The sequence below is a fragment of the Trachymyrmex septentrionalis genome, unplaced genomic scaffold (genome assembly GCF_001594115.1).
Source record: "Trachymyrmex septentrionalis isolate Tsep2-gDNA-1 unplaced genomic scaffold, Tsep1.0 scaffold9, whole genome shotgun sequence".
Classification (NCBI taxonomy): domain Eukaryota; kingdom Metazoa; phylum Arthropoda; class Insecta; order Hymenoptera; family Formicidae; genus Trachymyrmex; species Trachymyrmex septentrionalis.
Window position 1 is genome coordinate 4,530,974 of NW_017306091.1, and position 12,988 is coordinate 4,543,961.

The 12,988-nt window shown below is 40.8% G+C and overlaps 1 protein-coding gene across 7 annotated transcripts in view; it reads right to left on the bottom strand.

Annotated features, from left to right (window-relative positions):
• Positions 1-5: 5 nt before the first annotated feature.
• Positions 6-12,988, bottom strand: part of LOC108755941 (band 4.1-like protein 4A) — a 13,710-nt gene continuing 727 nt past the window's right edge. Inside the window, exons 1-16 of one of the 7 annotated variants that reach the window (XM_018499393.1) lie at positions 12,129-12,163; positions 10,199-10,416; positions 7,005-7,109; positions 6,638-6,777; positions 5,756-5,853; positions 4,903-5,023; positions 4,485-4,572; positions 4,283-4,399; positions 3,572-4,075; positions 3,019-3,233; positions 2,579-2,654; positions 2,426-2,511; positions 2,037-2,192; positions 943-1,213; positions 351-457; positions 13-68 (exon numbers count right to left, since the gene is read on the bottom strand). In XM_018499393.1, the coding sequence (XP_018354895.1) occupies positions 26-68; positions 351-457; positions 943-1,213; positions 2,037-2,192; positions 2,426-2,511; positions 2,579-2,654; positions 3,019-3,233; positions 3,572-4,075; positions 4,283-4,399; positions 4,485-4,572; positions 4,903-5,023; positions 5,756-5,853; positions 6,638-6,777; positions 7,005-7,109; positions 10,199-10,312 (2,241 nt within the window). In that variant the 5' untranslated portion in view covers positions 10,313-10,416; positions 12,129-12,163 and the 3' untranslated portion in view covers positions 13-25. Of the gene's footprint in view, positions 69-350; positions 458-942; positions 1,214-1,254; positions 1,779-2,036; positions 2,193-2,425; positions 2,512-2,578; positions 2,655-3,018; positions 3,234-3,571; positions 4,076-4,282; positions 4,400-4,484; positions 4,573-4,902; positions 5,024-5,755; positions 5,854-6,637; positions 6,778-7,004; positions 7,110-10,198; positions 10,417-12,128; positions 12,164-12,988 lie in introns of those variants that run through there. The other 6 variants (XM_018499394.1, XM_018499392.1, XM_018499396.1 and 3 more) reach the window with 6 other exon arrangements.

Genomic DNA, 12,988 nt, shown 5'->3' on the forward strand with positions numbered 1-12,988 from the left:
AACTGTTTCGTTTTGTATTAAAATTTTACGATTGTTTTGGGTGGCTCCGTTGCCTCCTCGTTAACGTTCTGAAACAATCAAATTCATCGTGTGTATTAAATTAATATATTTAATATACATCGTGTATATTAAATTAATATATACTATCGATATATACTATCAAAGATATAATATAAAGAGAACTTTTGCAATATTTATAATATATTAACTTTTTTACATCTATATCCAAAGTGTGTCCTTAAGTAATGCATAATGTATTAGATATTAATAAAGCCAGATACAAATCAAATCGAGATCTGATCTAATACTTGAGTAAGAAAAAAGCACAAAGCACAAAAACAAGCACTTACGATATAATGGGTTGGAGAACAGCATCCAGAGTAGTATCAACAGGAGGGTAGATTTCTTGATTTGAAGGCAATTCATAGTGTACCTCTCCCCCTAATTGCAATTGTGTCTATACCAAACAAAACCGTTTTACTAATCTACTATTTAGAAGAATAGTATCATTCCACATTATGTTATTACTTCATAAAATAAAGCTATTACGTGTACTAGCATGCATATACGAAAATGTGTCGCTGGAAAGGATATGCGCGATTCTAATGCCACTATCTTAGACATTTATGACGTGATTAGCCAAAACTTGTAGGAAACTAGTAGGAAACCTTAGCCACACATCTGTATATAGAAGCACTTGGTGGTTTTTTTTTTTTTATAGAAAAACATGAGTGATTAAGATTTTATTACAATTAGCATTAAATTTTTGTTTACGAGAAGTAAGCACGAATTATATAAAATTCGTGTTTACTCGTCAATTTTTATTATTTTTAAATTGCTAATTATAAAGTAAAATGTGCATCGCTCGATCATTGCTTATTTTAAAACAAATATTAGCAGAGATATGATATAATAAAAATGCGAGCAAACTGGGATACGTACTACATGAATAGGTTTATTGCTGTCAGCGGAACTTGAGCAGCAGCTTGAAAAATCCTGCGGTGTGCTTTCCCCGAGTCCACTGTCTGCATTATTGCCTATTGACATTCGGTTGCTACGAGTATAATAAAAGTCCTTCTTCGTGCTATATTCGTTTCGAGCCCCGGGATACTTTGCCTCGACTCGATTGGACGTTGCCGACAGCAAGTTATAACTTCCATCACGATAATGCCGTATGTGTCTTCTTTCCCTTTTGCCAATGGATCCGACAGTTCTGAAAGGGAATCCTTGACAGTCTTGGTACCTCAGTCGTTTTAGCGACTAGTAGGTTCACTGTACTCGACTCAGATTGATGCGTGTTTTTCTTTTTTTTTTGTTTTAGTACATACAGTTAATTTACACACACTTCGATTATATTCTTACGGTGCACACGTTATCAAAATTAATGTAAAATCACAAACTCCATTAATACATTCGCTATTGTTTTGTAAACTGTATCGCGGCGCATTTTAAAGCGTAACTTTTTGAGGTACAAAGAGATTGTAAAATAATAAAATGCACAAGATGCGCCGGGTACGTGTAGGGAATTGAATGGGATATACGAGGAATGTCATAAGAAAGACTCGGAACATGAAGTGTCCCGAGCCTCGAACGTTGACATCGTCCGTCCTCCCAAATTACCAACATTTATTACACAAATACATGGCGCATACTATAATATACATAATGCATGAGAAATAAAAACACACGGATAAAATATGACCCCAGTATGAAGGCGATCGGCACGCATCGCCTTTGAAATTCCATGGAACACAGCCAGAAGCGAATGAGTGTCACAGCTAGGACGTAAAAATAAATAGGTGCGACAAGCAGTTAATCTCACTTATTTATTAAGGATTCATCATGCTTCAAATAAATAATAGGGGGCATGCTTAAAGTAGATAATATACATGCTCGAAATAAATAAAAAAAAAAAAATACATGCAAGGGTGAAATCAGGATGAAAGGGTAACTAAACAATGACTACGGATCCCGTCTCATCCTCCAATTGCGGAGGATGGTTGTGAAGATTGCAGGCCGTCTTGAGATCATCGTACCTAGGCAGGGACGATGAATCTGTGTCGTCCAATCGAGAATTGTTAGACTGTAAGGGAGATTGCTGTACAGATTGCGACTGTACCACCGTGTAGGATATCTCTCGACGTTGCTGCTCGCTCATCCCGCTAGTGTCGATTAGGCCAAATTCCAAGTGTCTGAAAGAATATGTTATACTTTTAATGTCGTTCTCACGATCGATAAACTGTCAGCATTCGTGAAAGCATAGACTAACAAAGATAAAATTTATTCAGTAAATTCAAGTTGCAATTCGTATTAAAGAAAAAAATCTATAAATTGTTTTTTGCGGCCAGTGTAAGCCTGTCGCGAATATCTCGTGAAACTACGACGGTGTAACATTCGTAGTATTTGAGATATATAATATATTTACTTTCGAAGTTCATCCGGCAGTGGTTGTTTCTGAGAAGGGCTTCGATGTCTGCTTCTGTGTCTTCTTCTGGGTTCCGTGTGACTCACCTACGGTGTATTAATCACATATCATAAACAAGATAATCTTGTGTAGCGATCGAATAATGATACTTACGATAGCTTTTTGCACACCTTCTTTTCGTTTCTGCGCCTCTCTCCATTGTGGCTCCGAATCTACCAACTCGTGTCTACTGTGAAAAATAATATATTTGGATTAAGTTAGCACTTATTGATCTAGTATAAAAGAAAAAATCCCCCCTGTATAGAAAAGAAATTCTTTTATTAAGGAAAAATGTATGCAAAAATAATAATGGTAGGAAAGGTTAATGAACCCGTTATTGATGGGAACAAGACTCATTATAATCAAATTACTTAATTACACACTAATGCTTATAAGGGTTCGTGATTTGAATTCATCAAGGAGGTACTTTATTTACGAAACAATTATGAGAACGAGATGTTATCGCGATGAGAGAGAGAGAGAGAGAGAGAGAGAGAGAGAGAGAGAGAGAGAGAGAGCAACGCTACGTAACTAAAGTTAATATGTAAATGTACCTAGAGGAACGAGAGTTTCTGTGTTTTCTGCGATGTTTTCGATGGCCGGATCTCGTATCTGAACCTCTCGAAAGCTCAGACTCGCAATCGGAATGTCTGCTATGTCGACGATGACTATGACTATGACTTCGTCTACGGTGACCACTTCGACTATGACTGTCCCCTGAACTTTGACTCTCCACCGAACTGCTCCGACGTTGAAGTCTACTTAAGAGCTATGTCGATAGACAGCAATTTATTAAGCAATTCAAATGCTTGCAATTTAAAAACTTTTCTATAATGCACTGCGCGGATATGCTTGACCCGTCAACAAGTTGATTCTTTTGTTTATTATGATGATTCGGTTTTTCACCATCTGATTATCTTGTGGTAAAGTTAACTAAATAAAAAACCGGGCTTAAGCCATACGCATATATATACACACACACACACACACACACACACACACACACGCGCGCGCGCGCGTTCTTGAGTAAATGTTGTGATCAATTTTGCAAGTGGGTTAAGCATAGTCATTGATATACGAGCGAGTATAATATAATTATTAACTAACCGCCGGCGCCGTTCCCGCGGAGCGAACGGAGCGAGGACTAGACGAGGTGTAAAGGCCGCGAGGTTGACTCTGCGTCCACGGCGCGCTTCTCGTGCTTCTCGGACTCGATGTGTTTATCTGCCTTTGCGTATTGCATAATATATTACCGCTGGATGGATTGTTGCTTGGATTTGAGATTACAGTGACGGGTGTTTCGACGAATGACCCGACCATCTCTTGACCCTCGACGACTCGTCTCTGCGCTCTTCGACTGGGAGTCCTTTGAAACGGCGGTGGGTTTCGTCTAATACCCGCGTGCTTCTCCAAAGTGGATGGAGGACTGTACGAATGAAAGCGCGAGTACGGACTAAGGGGCGGTGGACCGGTCGCCATTAATCGGAAAAAAGCTTGATGTTCCAAGCAACATTTCCAGAGGTGACGACAGGCTCCTTTCGATGGTGTTTCGAAGCCGTGCGTTCTCTCCTCAGAATTCTTTTCGCTTACCCTCAGCATGAAGTATCTGCCCTGAAAGTTAATGCATTCTTTTCGGCATTTCGTAAAAAAGAAGAAAGAAATACGAAAGAAAAATCAATATTTGGCATATTCTTATGCGTTTCATTGTTTTATTGTGTCAGTCTTCTGAATTTACTTGAGAATTAAGCACTTAAAGAGAAAGAAAGAGAGGCAGCAATTTTAGCGAGTTAATAACACTGCAGAAATTATAAATTATACCTTATAGTAGATTTTATTTATTCGAGGCCAGTAATAATTTCCCACTTTGGTTTTGTTCCGTAACAATATTATTCCACTCGGTGTTAGACCCAGAAAATATTCCACACTATCCTCACCCTACGAACGAAAGTTGTATGATATTGCGAGATTAATGCATAATCGCGGCATTAATCATGTCGACATCAATAATACGTTTACGTACCAATACGGGATGCAAATCTACCCCGTACATTTCCAGCCACTTTACTTTATCCAAATAATTTAATTCCGCTGCTGAAGGTAATTGTCCTCTGAAAAAAAATCGCAAATATATGCACATTCAAAAATTAAATTTACATTTTTCTGCTACTTACTATAAATAAAATATCACTAATATAATAAAATAAATATATCAATTGCTTAACTCGTCGCTAACGCAAAAAGATATATGGCGCTTTTAGAATTTTTGCATGACTCGATTTTCTAATATTTTTTTATAAGGACTCAAATTAGTACTTTATAAATACAGAGATATAAGTTATAGACTATGGATAGCTACAATGTAGACACTTCATCGTAGACACGCATCGGATAGTTTTTTTTTAACGTTATTCGAATATTAAACATCCCGATTAACTTACATAAGAGTTTTGTGAATCTCTACTATACGATTCTCCAGTTCCGTGGTTTGGTTGGCGAGAAATCGAAATTCGGTGACGTATCCGGGCGAGTGTCGTCTAGGATCATAATCTCCAAGTTCCGCTGAAATAACAGCACATTATTCTCGAACGTGAACGGAAAAGTAATTACTTATATCGCGTGGAGAGAAATATGTGCATCGATTTGGGATTACGTCTACTACTTCATACAAAATCGTCTCGATAAGCTCGAAAATAAAAGATCGTATTGCGGAAAATACGTTGCTGCATAAAATAAATGATGATAAAAGTATTGCCAAAACGCAATTTTATATTGCTGATAACACTGCGAGAAGAGAAGCACGTTTTTTTCTCAAACCACTCTATTTTCCGTTGCTGTTTCTCTCCTTCGCGGACGTTATGCTTATTTCCGCCATATACGTGTATTATCGTTGAATAGAAAAAAAGGGGATATTCATTTCGTCTCTTTTGATGGCAATGAGATGCAAACACGGATGTATTTCAGTTTGCCTTCTCCTTTTTTTTATGATGACTTTGAATCTCTCCAACAGATAACTATAACGAGTGGATCACCGGTGTGTGTTCTGTTTGCTCGCGTTTAGCTGCATCTTGCCATAAATATGTAAATTTTCATATTCTCTGCGTCTATTTGCGAATGCTACCTCTCTCACGTAATTTTAATACTTTATTCGCTTTTTTTTTTTTTTTTTACAAAGATGAATGGCATTCGAGTGTGTATAATAAATGAGAAGCGCGCGCGCGCGCGCGTGTGTGTATGTGTGTGTGCGTGTGTGCATTTAATATACACTTTGATGTAAGAAGTAACATATCTTACATTGGACAACGTAGGCTCCCAATTCTGCGGCTAGATCAAAGGATACGGGCAGTCTTCCTTGCAGAATATCTTGCTTTATTTGGAGAAAGAATTGATACCTGCGGAATACAAGACAGAAAGCATGCTAATGATTTCTCCACCTCCCTTTCTTCGCTCTTCGTTAAAGCGATCTTAAATAGAGAAGACAAGGCCAAGGCGCGTACCGAAAAGCATCGGAGCGGAAAATATAATTTTTATACGCGTTTATATCCCTTGCGCGCCACAGAATGCAAGAAGGTAGGTATGGAACGGTAGAAGTACGAGACACGGATAAGAGACACCGCGAAACGCTGACGCGAGCCACGAATTGTATGCGCGCGTGCATGCACGTATGTACGTAAGGGCGCCTCAAGAAATTCGACGCACGTGGAATTCTCGTGCGTCCGCGATGTACCGTGATGTCCCTGGAATTTCCTGGAATTTCGAGACGCCGAGCGTGAAAGGATCGTTTGCACAGCAGCGTGACGTCGAATAAAAATCGTTCGTATTATCCGCATAACGTGCCCGCTGCGGAACGAACTCTCGCGACGGTTTTTTCTCAATATTCTCCTCGACTCTTGGGCCAATTCAAAACATATATCCTGTCGTTATCGAAAAGCCGTTTCCATATGTGCCAAAAATGGCAAATTAACTTTAATCTCGGTTCGGCTCGCTCTTCTTTTTTTTTCTTTTTAGATTCCAAGAACTGGAGAAGATGAGGTGTAAATTGAATTAAATATTGCAGAAGTATGTGCGAGGGAAGTTATTGCGTAACAGAATATACTTTTGAAGAAGATAAATATTTAAAAAAAAATTATTCAAATAGAAGCGTATGTCTCCTTGAACGAAGATTCGGGAAAATACCTGGTAATTTCTTCAATGAGCTTGCACGGATCCGCCGCGTAGAATTTCACACCGAAGTAGAGAGTATGAACGTCCGATCCAGGATCTCCTTTATGAATCTTCAGTTGCTTGCCGAGCTTTTTGCTTTGATCGAGCCATTGCTAAAATGTGTACATATATATATATATATTGTGGTGATAATTATGATGTTTAGCTTTAATTATGATGAAAATTATTTTAACATGAGGACTATTCACATGAGGAATATTCACATATTTTAGCACAACGCAAAATTCAAAATCTTGATCTCGGATCTGAAATTGTGTCGCTGGACATAATGAAAAGTAATTTGTTGCAAGGTTGAAAGATAAAATAAATTGTATCCTACCGTCTGATTTCCGTGATCGAGATAGCGTAACCCGAAATAAGAAGTTTCCAGCAAGTTAAGGTGCTTGAACACTCTATCCAACAATTCCTGGCCCAGGTTCGAGCTCTGGAAAACGTTACACGTACTTACAATACCAGCACCGAAGTTAAGTACGTATATACGTAATAAAATGCATTATTAACTCTTCGGATTTTATACAAGTGCGAGAGAGTGCTTGTTGCACGCCGGTTAAATCACCCGGGTGAGATTAAAATCAGAAGGACGGTTTCCCACTGGTGTTGCGAACCGTGACGTTCATTCGTTTGTTTCCTCCCCGAGGGAAACAAACGGGATCTCTCGAATGGATGGTGTTTTTCATCGTTAGGTTTTACACGCGTGTTATTATCTTCCCATTTCGTTCCGTGATTTACGCGTTTCGACGATACGCGACGCTATAGAAGCGAATACATGAATCTAACGCGTAAATGTGTCCTCTTTTTTTTTTTTTTTTTTTTTTCCGCAAACGCAAAGTGCAGTGATGGAAGCGATCGATAGAGATTAGACCGGACGAGTCGATAAACGAAAGGAAACGCGAAATACGTGCGGCGTAATGAAAGTGGCAGACGTTTAAGAATACAGCGAGAGAAATCGCCGAGGAGAGCGATGGAAGAGACGGAAGAAGGAGGAGAAGAAGACGAAAGACCTCGCCCTTTTTCTTTCGCCTAAGGCTTAGAAGAGTCGAGTATAGGTTCAGAAGATGGGTAATCATCTCCAACTTGCGTGTTCCGAACGATCCTTGTCCTTTTTTTGTTCATTCCTTCTTTATTTCTCTCTTTCTCTCTCTCTCTCTCTCTCTCTCTCTCTCTCTCTCTCTCTCTCTCTCTCTCTTTCGGTCGATTATTCCAGTGAGTATTCTTTCATTTTTCATGTACGGTGTAATTTAAACATTTATTTAGGCATTCTAATCTTTCCCGCCTAGAGCTCGTTGTGGGAATCGAAACACCAACCGGGGATTGACTGGACCCAGCGAAGACCAGCTCCGAGAAAGATTGCTTCGCGATAAATCGCTCGGAATATCAGGGCCTCTTTGGCCGGGCGATCGACTATTCTCTCATTGTCGAAGACGCGAAACCATGCAGATATGTATAAAGGAAAGCGGAAAACGTAGATTCCGCAAGACAGGAAGAAGAATAGTCGCAAAAATAGGAATCACGTCCTTGGCAAACGATACATCGCGAGAGAGAAAAGAAACGGTGACCAGCAACCAGCTAACGTCGCCGCTTTGTACAGAAGATTCATTTATGCCTCCGGGTATATCGTGACCAGGTACGGTAACGTCAATGAAAAGTGTAGCAACAGATCGTGACAGGAGAAAAGGAAAAAGAGAGAAATGTTATACCGCCCGCGGCGGGCACTAAGCGCCATTTGTGTAATTGGACGTCGAAGAAACAAGGTGATCTCGACGGTGCGAGACGGTAATGTTACAAGAATTCGAGGAATTCCAACGCAAACGAGGGTGCATTTTGTCTGTTGGTTTTCTTTTTTGTTTTTGGTTTCTTTCCTCCCGGAGATAAGAGCTGCGATTATCAACGGGATTGATACCTCGCGAGTTTCTATTAGACCAAGGTCAGTTTACAGGGTTACGTTGACGTTGAGGATAAATTTGAGGATAGGGTGTCCAGCAGATGTCTCGAATGAAAATTCTCGTCGATTCTCGGGGAATCCGTTCTCCGTATCGCAGAATTTCGATGCCTTATGCTAATCCCATTGAAATTGCTACCGCGACGATGGAACGACGCGGGGTATCCGATCCTGCTGGAAAGGAAAAGAAGAAGAAAGAAACAGTTACACACACGTTTATTCTGGTCGCACTATCTTGACGTATGGTCATTCTTTCGCGCTATTATGCCGCAATATTATACGGGAAGACTGGCACTACGACTGATATAAAACTGGTATAAAACCGGAAAGATATACGGATTTGGATACCGGTGTAACGATACTGCCTATGCATATCGCGCACTTTATCAACGGGATCGTTTCCCCCCTTCGTATTTCTCGGTTGCATCTTCGATATTTTGTAACGACCTTTTTTTTCCTACTTTCATCCATCGTTTCATCACGCCAGGATATTGGATCATCGTTTCTAATATACGTTCCCCTACGATATTTCTTGAAACGGCAGTTTTCCAACGTTGTCGTTTCTTCTTGAGCGTATAGTGCACGTATATCGTTGCTTCGCGTACGTGTGTTGAGTGTATTTGCCAAAAAATTCACGAATATTTGGATACTATATTCGCGATCCGGCATAATCGTTGGGGATCAGCTCAACGTTCGATATCCCTTCTCGAGGAACAAAATCTTCTCGTTTTTAACACGCCCTACTGAATTTCGATTTGCGTTCAGCCTTACGGGCGTTACACGTATATGCGATACACACAATGAGAGATTCGTGCTTATACAGGTCCGGAATGTTAATCGACAAAATGAGCTAGACGGTGAAAGGGAAGCGGCGAGAGGATAAGAGGGAAAGAGAAAGAAAGAGAGAGAGAGAGAGATTCCGAGAGGAAGAAAAAAGAAAGAAGGGGGGAAAGGGAAACGGGTAGGTTGAAAAGACGCGAGAATTAGTGTGCGGCACGGCCGTCGGCGGTTGGCGATGCGGAGGAGGTACGGCGTTACCACCGTCGTGGCCGGCGTGGCCCACGGTGGCCCACCGCCAATTTTGGCATATCGTCTAATAACAGAGAAGACCGAAGGAATTCCGGGTATACCCCCCTGAGATATGTACGCGCCTCCTCTCGTGCGCGGAGCCGCCGACAGTCGGCCATAACCGGGCATAACCCACCGTGGCACGGTGCCGGCGGGCACCACGAGTGGTCCGAGGGCACCGAAACAACCGTCCAGAAATCCGGACTGGGAAAGAAAATGTGCTATTAATTTGCTAAATTACAACTCGGCTACGCGCACGAATTACGGGATAGGGTGAAAGGATTTACCCTTTGCCGCATCATATACGAGTACCTTCATCCGCGACCAACAACTCGCGAATACGCTGAATCGCTACTCTCGATAGAGGAGAACGATATCGCGCGCGCGTGGACCGGCAGTCGTCCTGCGTCTCTGGAGAGAGAGAGAATCAATGATGAGGAAAGGACGGTCAATAGTAGGTGGAAAAGTTGGGAGAAGGTCGAAGGAAGATCGTGGCCCGAACTTACCAGGATATCCTGCAGCAATTCGTGCTCGTCCAGGAGAATCACCTTGCAATGCAAAAGACGGGGCCGGTTGCTCCTGGTCGGCCTGAGTCCAGGGCATAGCCACTCCACCACCATCGCTTCCCTCCTTCCTTGGCCGAGGATTCGACCTTTGTATATACCTGCGCTGGGGCTCGTGCGTTTATCCGCTCGTACTCGGCGCGTTTGGGTTAACGCTCATCCTGAAAGCACACGAAACGTTCTTTCTGCCGCTCTCAAGTCGCTTTGAATTAATATAGGCTGCAGGGTGCTTTACGAATCGTGTATTACAACCATATTACAAGGTACCAGCGCAATAAACTGCAGCTCACTCAAGTAAAAATGTCAAAAAAGTGCAGAGATCACGGATTCTGTCCCTTCGCATTCCTTTTATCGCACCCAGACTTACGCACCAGTTTTACGTCAATATTCGTATAATATACTAGTATACGAATAAAATTCGATCGATAAAAGATGGACTGGACTGATGGACCAGGAATGGGGAAGAATTTCGACGAGAAGCTTCCAAGAGAGGCTCGCGTTTAAGACTACGATTTTCCGCGCGGATGTTATTCCAGCGACAGTTGGAGAATATGAAACTGTCATAAATAGCGGTGATCGGCCGGATGGTGTTCACTGTTTACCGTTATACTTTATAGTTACCGCTTGAATGGTGAACGATCTGCAATCAGCATAAATCTCGGCGCGTTTCGGCGTGATAATACGTATCAGACACATCGATCGTTCCGATTGCGCGTCAGTAACTTGAAGCCGAGCGCGTCTTATTGAGGATGGAGAGACTTTGGAAAAAGTAGATACAGATAAGTAAAATAAATAAAAAACATCTCGCATTTGTATGTGCTCTCTCGAGTCTCTCGAGAGGAGGCGGCTCCTATTACACGGATAGTCGAGGAGGAGTCTCTCGAAACGTATAGCGGTATAAGTGAACCAACGTTCGCCGTTCGAGAATCGAGAGACACGTGGCGTCTCGCAACGAGAGACACGGGCGGGGATTCAAGTACACCTTTTGTCCTCGCGTATATATACGAGCCGTCGCTTCAGAAAAATGCCCGTACACACAATGTGGCCCAAGTGTGGCGAGTGCCATTGAACTCGGTGAGGAGCGGAGACGTACGGGCTTTGCGTAGTCGCGTCGAATGGAACTGGTTTCGAATCCAGGATCTCTCTCGCAATCGCGCTTGATATAGGAGAGATAATAGAAGCTGATGAAAGGCTCTTTGGCCTGATTAAACGATTAACGGGGTATCGCGGATTTTTTCTAATAAGAGCAAACAGGAAAGAAGGAAGGAAGGAAGGAAGGAAGGAAGAAAGAAGGTTTACCGAACGTTTGGTTAAACGTGATCGACTCGTAAAAAAAAAAGAAAAAAAGAAATTGGCATTTTATATATATATATATTATACTCTCGATATACACAGTTGAGATATTCGTGTTCATTTTTACCAATGTAAATCAACTTTAATCTCGGTTTAATTTACTTATTATCCTTTTTTAATTTTAGGAATTAGGAAAAAAAGTATTTATACGTATTAAACCGAGATTTCAATTGATCTACATTGGTAGAAATAGACGTAAGAAGTAAGGAAAAGATAAAGAAGTAAGAGTTAAATCGGGATTATAGTTAATCTACATTGGTAAACATAAATATAAGTAAGGAAAGATGCAAGATAAGTTAAATGAGATTAATTTACATTAGTAGAAAAGAACATGAATAATCCAACGGTGCATCGGGATTCGGGAGTATATTACACGTCGAATTTTTTTCTCCTTTTTTTTTTTTAATAAACGTCAGTAAAATATTCACGTAAATATAAATACGACGGGTAGACGGAGTTTCCCTTTCTTTCTTCGTTCCTTTTTAGCTTTTCTTCAAGTATTCGCAAACACATTGACTACCGCCGTCTAACGATCGGTATATTAGCATAGAAATTCTCGCGACACCCGTGGATCATTATTTATCTCGTAGATATCCCGGCGATGTGGAATGCTCTTGTAGATGAAAAATATAGTTAGGTGTCTTTTTCCACTTGACTCGTCTTCCCTTTCGCATACACTCCGGCATTCCGACGACGTCGTCTAATTAGCGTGTGATTTGCATCGAGCGTAAAAACACGCGTGAGTCTTTCACTGAAAAAGTATTTTCTGACGCGTACTTCCGGCCTCGCAATTGAAAAGGGAAACAACGTGAGAGACGGCGATGGCTAACAATAACAAGCCTTTTTTATTGAAATTACTGTAAAAAAATAAATAATTGTCGAGTCAATATATAATTTTATGGCACAATGAGCTTTGAAAAATTTTCATATTATGATTTAACATTTGTATAATAATAATAATAATAATGATGATGATGATAATAATGATAACAATAATAATAATAATGATAATAATGATAATAATAATAATAATAATAATAATTAAAAATTATTGTTTTGTTTAAGATAGTACTCTCACGATAATACCGTCCAAAAGTTCAATTCCGTCGCGGCGCTCGACTCGGTGGCGATACCTTACTCCCGCCAGAGGGAGAAAACTTTCAATTGTGCCTGTCCAAGGCCGTATGCATATGTGGAAAGAAAATGAATAGTACAGATAGATGCAGACTAACGCCGGTGTTACCAGATCTGCTAGATGCTCGCTAACCAACCCTTCTACTCCCCACCACTTCCTTTAGTCGCCACTATGTGCCAAAGAAAATCAAAACGTTCTTTTCGTGGATCTATTTTCCTAACTAAACGATCCAAAATTATGATTGT